General features: G+C 40.3%; 1 protein-coding gene across 1 annotated transcript; it reads left to right on the top strand.

The window, feature by feature from the left end:
* Nucleotides 1–1,766: 1,766 nt before the first annotated feature.
* Nucleotides 1,767–8,437, top strand: LOC106604720 (uncharacterized). The gene is made up of 15 exons (XM_014199664.3): nucleotides 1,767–1,884; nucleotides 2,541–2,754; nucleotides 3,138–3,280; nucleotides 3,824–3,986; nucleotides 4,119–4,174; nucleotides 4,441–4,658; nucleotides 4,874–4,984; nucleotides 5,134–5,259; nucleotides 5,689–5,790; nucleotides 5,874–6,032; nucleotides 6,207–6,810; nucleotides 6,920–6,983; nucleotides 7,108–7,292; nucleotides 7,423–7,511; nucleotides 7,693–8,437. Exons 6-15 carry the CDS (start codon nucleotides 4,482–4,484, stop codon nucleotides 7,783–7,785), a joined length of 1,710 nt encoding a protein of 569 aa, XP_014055139.1. The 5' UTR covers nucleotides 1,767–1,884; nucleotides 2,541–2,754; nucleotides 3,138–3,280; nucleotides 3,824–3,986; nucleotides 4,119–4,174; nucleotides 4,441–4,481; the 3' UTR covers nucleotides 7,786–8,437.
* The last annotated feature ends 365 nt before the right edge of the window (nucleotides 8,438–8,802 follow it).

Below are 8,802 nucleotides of genomic sequence, written 5' to 3'. Positions count from 1 at the left end.
TAAAGGGTCTGAATACTTATGTAAATGGGACATTTCAGTTTGTTGTGTTTATCTTCCATAAATTTGCAAAAATGTCTAAAAACCTGTTTTTGCTTTGTCATTTTGGTCATTGGATTGGTGCGGGGGAAAAAACTATTTAATGTAACATGACAAAAAAATATATTCTATATATAAAAACGTGGATATTTGTCCATCCTCTCCTGATATATATATATTACACAAACCAAAAAGGTCCACATGTCATATAGAATATACCATCTTCATAGTCATGGCATGCTTGGTTCAATAGCTATTGACGAGAGAAACCGGAATATCCAATATAAAACACATTTTACCTAGGTCTCTGACCTAGAGGTCCAGAATTTAAGCACTCACCCAGGGGATCACTGGATTAAGCCCCAGTCCATCTGTTCCAAATTTGTGGTAGGCAACAAAAATACTCGTGGTTAAAAAGAAGTGAAAGAAATTGAGCCGTGAAAAATGTCATCTTAAATGTTTTAGTTTTGTTGTTTTCCATTCGCCTCTGAAAAAAGGTGGCGCATGCTACATCAGACTTACCTTTGTCAGTCGTTTGAAATTATTTTTGAATTTTAACAAATCTTGGCAAGCTCAGTTGATCCAACTATGGCCAATAAATAGCATGTCATGCCATAAATCAGTATCAGATACCCAAAGAGTAAAAATCATCCCTCTGACCAATCAGTGCCCTCCCCTGGGTGCACTGTATTTTTTTTCTTCTTAATGTTTTTTTTTTTTTTTTCAAGACCAAGGACAAGCAAGTTGAAAATGGCTTTTGCCATAACTCCATGCTTTTGTTGATTAAGATCTATATTTTAAGTCTGAAAAGCTACACGAATGGAAACTTCGTAGTGGAAGGAATGTTACTGGTGTCTTGCAAAGATAGAAAATGTACCTTTGGCGCTTCTCTATCGCCATGATTCTTGGGCTTGTTTGGTATTTCTCGGACTGCGGACAGGTTGTGGCTCAAATAGTTTTGTGTTTACTGTTTTGGCCATCAACCCCTAATTTTTTCATAAAGACCGGACGGGAAAGCGGCACTCAAACATACGATGTGGCTGAAGACAACTCATTTCAGGTAATTTAAATCGTCATATACATTTCATACGATTCACTATTCAATTGCAGTTATTTTTTCGTCTGTCCTAGAGATCATCATCGCAACAATGTAACGCTGGTCACGAGATTCAATGTAACATGGCGTGAGCCATGCACGTTACTTCTGTTTATAAAATGACACAATGAAACTAAGCTTATGGATCATGTCGTTAATACCACCAAACATTTTAATATTTCAACGGATTGTCAGTCTGTGATCTATTACAAATCGTTAGACCATGAACGATTACTGTTGTCTAGTAACTTAGTTGTGGTATCAAATGACACTAAACTTATGACATATCATTTTAATGACATGTTCTTGACATGGACCTCCTCGTGCCCTATAAAGCTGGTGGAAAATTGCCCATATTTTTGCAAGTGGATGGAAAATAAGGTGAGAGTTGAATATACACATTGGCAATGAAAGCAGTGCTATGACAACAGCTGAGAAATAATGGTGTCCCTCATGGTGTAGCCATACACAAAGGTGAAGCTATCTTCCATGCACATTACTCTTTGTAGTTTAGCTGGTTTCTTGCTGTGTACACATGCTATAGGGACTGGACTTGTGCCATCTTTCTACTAGGTTTAATCTACATGGTAAGGAATGAATGATGTCAAAACACTATAATCCTTTCTGAATTGTTTTACAGGCAACACTAAAGGATGAACATTTAGGTTGTGGTGTGACTGATACAACAAGCACTAAAGCTAAAACATCACAGGAGATACAGTTTCCCCATGTGAAGAGGTCTCTCCAGCAAGGTGTGTAGTTGTGCTCCGCATGAGCTGAGGGCCTTACAGAATTTGCCATTATAACGTAGAACATTTTTGTAAATCATCCTGTCAGGCTTTTTTCCAGGTTGAGAGATTTGTAAAGAAGTGTCTGTTCCTAAGATCGGTTAGTAACAAGACAAGGACGAATAACGGAAACATTTTGTGCCGAGATTCTGCCATTTGTTTTAGTGATATATGGTCAGCCAAATGTAGGTCTGTATTCTGCGACAGTTGAATAGGACAGCAAATGCGGCTGCAGACATATCTCATGGTACATGATCTGGGAGGGGCTTGGGTATCAAAGATGTTGGGGGAATAGACATTCCACACCCTTTCAATGTGCTTTGCTTTGGAATATGGAAAGTGGAGGTTTTACCAAGTTGTGCATGAAAGAGGAAATGGAACAACTTTGTTTGCATATTTTGTATAAGGCATACTCAGAGAGGTTTGGGCTGTTTTCTGTTAGGAAGTTGTTTTGACAATCCTGCTAAAATGGACACAGCTCACTTCAAACTGCACAATATGTAAGTACAATATGTAGCCTAGCTTATTGTTTACAATAGTCCGGGCTCTTTTAAATGTAAGTTATTTTTGTCCATGGCAGCTGTTTTGCTTTTGGGTTGATTTTGAATGTGTGTTCTCAGTGTTTGAGTGTGCCTACGCCCAGCTAGTCCTCCCCTGGTACTGCGTCCCTGAGCCCTGTGACAGTCAGCTCCTGCACGAGGTGCTGTGGAGGGAGTTTGACCAAGTCATTGATCAAGTCATCAGCAGAGGCAAAGACTTTGATGTCTGCGCAGCAAGTGTGGGCTGCATTCGCATCTTGACCCAGCACCTCCATAGTGCCAAACAGTCTGATGGGTAATGAGGCTCTCCTGAAGTCACTTGTAGAATACGTATTAAGTTGCCGTTCTCCAGCTATATCGCTTGCCTATACTGTTGAATTGGTTTCTGTATATTTTAATGTTTAGGATAAATCATTATCAATCGAAGTTCTGAAATTCAAACTTTTATTGGGTGTAATGCATGTTTTTGACAGATTTCATGTGACCTAGCTAGGGAACTATGTATGTTTTCACATGTTGGAACAATGACCTGTATTGAGGTGATAGAATTTATCGCTAATACATTTGTAATGCTCTGTCCTAATGTCATTTATCTTCATAGTAATACTCTGTTTGTCATTAGTCCAAAAAGGCAATTTTTATTGACTTTGTGTCTCTGTTTGGCTCTGTCTGTCTCAGAGAACCATTGTTCAGCTCTAGAGGAGAGGAGGTTGAAGTTCTAAGAGTGTTCTCTGAAGCACTGGTGCGAAATCTTTTCCCTCAGTCTCTATGGGGACTGGCAATCAGCCACTGTGCCTTAAATGAGATTGTTGCCTTAAAAGGTAAACCCCACAACATAAGCCTATCAGTGCCTCACTTTGCTCTCACTGCTCAACTTTTGAAAACGAGAATAAATTAGCATCAAACATCATGGATAGCGATACTGTACATACTGTGCTACAACTAAAATAAGGGCTGTCCTTAGAGGACAGCTAAAACAGTGTGTTATCATCGAAACCTACTGATAATGGTTAGTGGCCTTCAGTGGCTCTGATCACAGGAGTCAGTGAAATGAGTTGAACAATTACATATATGGCTTAGTAATGGTAAGGGATTTTACTGTTGTTGATAAAATATTAACTTCTATATTCTGCATCTGTAACTCTTGAAATGTATCACAATTCTTTTTTTTGCCTGGGAGACATGGACAATGGTGGATACTGGATATGTCCGTTAGTATAAAAGTGAAACCAGTGGAAAGTGTCACAGTAATTCTGAGACTAGGTGTGTTTGTTTTTCCTATGTATATTGAACATGGCTTTGTCCTACCATAAGACTTTACTCTGTATAGCCCTTCACATTGACTTTGTCATCCATGCCCTCAGTGCTGGACCTGCTGGTGCGGTGGCTATCAGACCCTGACAACCTCAACCAGCTGGTGGTGAGTCAGCTGGATGGAGGGACCCCCAAGAGCTCTGTGGAAGAGCTGTGTGAGTCTAACTCTGACAGGGCCTCTCCAGCCGCCCTGGAGAGCCAGGCCAGTGAAGCGTGAGTGACCCTTTTCTTACCAGGCTGCTTCTCTTTTTTTCTTTGGTAGACACGCTTCAGTGCTGTTAGGGTGATGTGCCGAGAACACCAATAAATAAATTGTGCTTTGATTTTGTTTGGTGGCCATTCTAGAACACTGGAAGAAACCGAGAATGCTCAAACCGGTGACGGCAAGTCCAAAAAGAAAGGTGTGGGTGTGTTTATTTGGAACAATAACTAGGCTAAATTGAAACACTTGTTTGGCACAAACAACATTCCATGGACCAAAATAAAGTTAATTTATTTTGTGTCCAGTTGTTTCTGTTTGTGCCGTCATGTTTACATTTTTTTTTTTTTATGTTAGTTTTGTTTCCCCTGTGCCTTAAGATTATTGCCGTTTGCAGTCAACTTGTGACACAGTAAAGGCCACGGAAATGTGGAAACTTAGCTAATTGGATATGTGTTGTTTTTCCAGCCAACAAATTGAAGGAAGGCTGGTCTAAAATCCTTGACAAGATGAAATCAAAGAAAGATAAAAGGAAGAAGATGAAGAAAAAGGAGCAGGTGCTGGTGGTCAGAGCCAAGTCTATCCAGGATCGTCCATCAAAGGAAAGTGAAGGTAGTAGCCGGGAGTGCTCCATCCAGAGCCAGCAGGACCCCGACTGCGTAAGAACACTGCACCAGATAGAGCAGGTCTGCACTCAGCACTGCACTATTCACTCTGCTCTAATCCTTTTCATAGGAAATGTAATAGATTTTTATCAATTTTATTTGATATCTTACAGACAGTACATGTTTTGCCATCTATCCAATAGAAGATAAACCTGAAAGCCTTATTTCAGGATGCCCTCTGAGTTTGAAACATAACACGGCTGACGTTAGGTTTTGTAATTGGTTTGGTTCACCAGGAGGATGGTGATCTGGAGAGCTACTTGACCAGCGTACAAGAAGAAATGATGGAATTCAAGCTGTCATATGAGATGTGGCGGGTTGGCCACTGGGCTGTCAGCGTCCCTCATGTGAGTCACAAATCACACACAAGTCACTGTGGAATGCAACTACTGCTCAGTATGAAAGTGAGTTTTGTGAAGACATGTCCTTGGTCGTTCTGTTATCTATTAATGTTTGCGCCAGAATGGTGTGTAAAGTAAGATGTTACTGTCTGCAGATGGAGAGGGAAAACGAGGAGCTGTGTTTTACAGTTCACCTAGAGGAGAGGGACAACCCTGAGAACCTTCACTGGGACGTAAGGAAGACCCAGACGGACATCATCCATTTCCGCAACCTATGGCAGGTTAGAGATGGACGAAGAGGGAGATTTTATTGTTGCAATTGTGTTCCACAAGGTACCGTTTTCCTATGTAACCTCATGGCCATTGAAATGAGGTAAATCCACTATGCGGTTCGGTATTGAATCAGTGTAAAAGTTTTTGAGAAATGGGACCAATGCATCCAGTTACATATTTATAGAAGTGTAACACTGCTGTTGTCAGAACAGACTGCTGTAGGAGTTTGGAATGCATCAGATACTGCACTGTTTAATTTCATCTCTGACATCTTATGAATGTTGTACAATTAGATAAAAACATTGCAGGTTCTAATAGTCTGAGTGCACCCTCTTTTGACAGTAGTCTCTTTTGCATCCTCTATATCATATCATATAATTATGTCACACATCATCATTCTTAAATATCTTTCATGGTTTGTGTTTTTTGTTTTGTAGGACTCTGCTAATTTACCCTCCCTGTCTGTGTTAGAGGCAAGCACTGAGGGTAACAGTGAGGATTTTAGAGAAGCCAGAACGTCCCTCAAGCTCTTCTTACAGGTACACTTGCACACTTCAGACACGAGCAGAAATGCACATGCTATAATAAAAAATGCATGTCTTAATCTCCATGCCCTCTCCAGGAGCTGGTCTCTGATGCTCTGATGGGCCACACTCAGCCAGTGTTTCAGTTTCTGTGTCCTCTGGACAAGCTGCTGAGTGAAGAGGAGCATGTGGGGGGAGTGTGGGGTCTCCTCAGTGGCCTGGCCTACTTCCTGACTCCAGGGCAAGAGGAAGATGAGGTAGGCATTTTAATTACATGTTGAGCAAGGCATTCAAGATCATCCATCATAATGGGTCACCACAGATGGCAAATAATGCCCTCTGCTGGTGCATTAAGAAATCACAGCAGCTGTGAATCTTAAGCAGTCAGTCCGTATTTGTAAAGGTATTGCAATGCACTTTGCATTTTTTAGGACAAGCACAACACTCTTCAAAGAGGGACCAAATCAGATGATTCCAACACAACTGAGAATGCAGACCCATCTGCAACTGAGAAGCTGGATGAAAACATTGACGATACAAGGGATGGTTCTCCTTCAGAACCAAGTTCCATTGAGCGCTGCAGAGGTAAAGCGACGGTACCAGTAGAGAAATCAGACTGTTTGGTTAATGCAGGCAAAACAGAGGACAAAATAGAGGAATCGGAGAACCCTGTAACTTATCACCTACAGATGCTCAACAAAGAGCTATCCAGATCAGAGGAGTGTCTGACCCAAACAAAATCAGACAACCCTGAAGACCAGACCGACTCTGTCTGTAGGCCGCGACATTTCAGTCAAAATGGAGTTTCGCAATATGACCTCACTGACAGTCCGTCGTGGTGTTATTTAGTTGGAAAGTCAAATAAAAAGGAGAAACTCACTTTCAAAATGTCAGGAGGGATCCACAGGAGTAAAGGAAAGGACATGGAGAGTCAGTCAAAATTAGAAGACTCGCAGTGCTTGAAAAAGAACCAATCCAGCTGGGAACAAATGGAAGCAACCAAAGCCATTTTTGATTTGTTGAAAGCAATATCTGGTTAGTTTTCACTTCCTAATTTGTTCGAAATTGTAATTTTTGATGTTTTATATTTGAATCAGTCACCTGTAGTAGTGTGTAATAATCAGCGCCCTACTTTTCCCTCCAGGTAATTCCATCCTCCTGAACATATTTGATGCGATTCTGAAACCCGTCATGCCGATATTGAAAAAGTAAGAGGTGAAATATTCTCCCGTTTTCCATTGCAGTCCTGGTTCGTCATAGTGACAGAGTAATAAGATGATCTACATTTGGCCTTTTGAGAATCCCAGCATGACTTTTTATAATCTCCTCTAGGAAAGTGAACAGCTTCTTGAATAAGATGAACCCAACGGATGCCCAGATGGCCTCCTATATCGACAACCTATGTGAGAAACAGTGGCCCGAGGGCTCGCCAGAGGTGACCAGCCCTAAACCCCATCGCAGCAGTGAGGAGAAGAACGAGACCAAAGACCGAGCTCAGCACCTCATCAATGCCAGATGTACAGGATATACACACTGTTTTTCACTCTGATCAACACAGCTTCTAGAGTTTTTCATTCTATGCTTTTCATTCTAAGACGGAGATGTGGGAATTGGCCCAGTTTACTAACATCGTGTTATCCATTATAGATTCAAACTATTTAATCTTGAAGAAGACCGATATGGAGACGGTGTTTAAGCTCTTCCAGGACTGTGAAGAAAACAAGAAGCTGGTCTATGTGAGTGTTTAGCCTCTTGACTTTCTGTGGCGAGCACTGGAAGAGATGTCAATGTCCTCTCATCAGTGTTGCAGCGCTCGCTCTCTGATGTTTGTCAAATGCCATAAAAATGTGTCTAGACTTTCTTGTACAGTTTGGTAGAAACATTGGCTCAACTTTTGCTTCTCTTTATTTTCAATAGATGCTGCTTTCATTCCTTTTGAGAGAGCTTCTGCCGGGTGAGGATGCCCTTAATGTGAGTGCCGTAACCCTGCAGAAAGTGAACGCCAACTAATTCATTTTAAGATGTTCACAGGTCATGCTTTTAAGTGAACTGTAGTTCTGATGTTTTAGAAAATTAAACCATTTATTTGATTGGTTGTCATGCCTTAACAGTCCCATTTACGTCTACACTTGGTTGGAGTATTATAATAAAGAAATCTTATGATACATTTCCAGAAAAGTATATTTTACCTCATGCATTAAACATGCTGTGAATCATGCCTATTATTTTAAATGGATCATATGTTGATTATGAAATAAGTTGACGTGTTATGTATTTGGCAATATCAGCACACTAATGTGAGGTTATTCAAGTTAAAATATCCTCTACCAGTGTAGAAAATAGAAACATTTGCTATCAAGATGGTAACAATGTACTCTATTGTCAATCTCAGAGGGGGCATAAATGTACTTTGATTTCACTGGTAGGTACACACAGAGCACTTTGAATAAAATGTTGAAGTTTTGACCTAAAGGTTTTTGAGCACTTTGAGCACTTTCATAGTTGACGGGGAGATGTGTTAAATAAGAAGCATTTGAAGAATGTTGTTCATATTTTGTCATTCGGTTTTGAGAATTTCCAGTAATTGCACATAAAAGAAATTTTGCAAAGACACTGAATGTGAAATTATGTGCCTTTTTAATAAAGCTATTTTATATATATATATTAGATTTTCCTTGCTTCTTTGGCTGCGTTTTACACAGGCAGCCCAATTCTGATGTTTTTTTTTTACCAATTGGCCTTTTGACCAATCAGATCAGAATCTGAAAAAGAGCTGATGTGATATTATTGGTCGTAAGACCAAATCATGGGGGGGAAAAATCAGAATTGGGCTGCCTGTGTTAGCACAGCCTCAGACATATGTATGCTTTAGATTGTGCAGTAGGTATATTCTGTCTTCTGACTGTGGCTTCTTCCAGTCCTGCCATATGGGATTAATGAGCTTTAACGACTTTCTCTATGTTGAGCATTTTTTATGTTCACAATTTTTTAAATAATTAAAGTAACTATTTAGCGTTTCCAGATGTC

Source organism: Salmo salar, chromosome 05 (genome assembly GCF_965601325.2).
Source record: "Salmo salar chromosome 05, fSalSal1, whole genome shotgun sequence".
NCBI lineage: Eukaryota > Metazoa > Chordata > Actinopteri > Salmoniformes > Salmonidae > Salmo > Salmo salar.
Note: the sequence above shows the minus strand (reverse complement) of the source record. Positions and strands in the feature narration are given on the sequence as shown.

What these genes read in the sequence shown, in the direction of transcription:
- LOC106604720 (XM_014199664.3), top strand. Translation starts at nt 4,482, where the DNA reads ATGAAATCAAAGAAAGATAAAAGGAAGAAGATGAAGAAAAAGGAGCAG. An exon ending in ATTTCCGCAACCTATGGCAG is followed by an intron (nt 5,260 to 5,688) that starts GTTAGAGATGGA and finishes TTTGTTTTGTAG; the next exon opens with GACTCTGCTAATTTACCCTC. An exon ending in GCACCTCATCAATGCCAGAT is followed by an intron (nt 7,293 to 7,422) that starts GTACAGGATATA and finishes TATCCATTATAG; the next exon opens with ATTCAAACTATTTAATCTTG.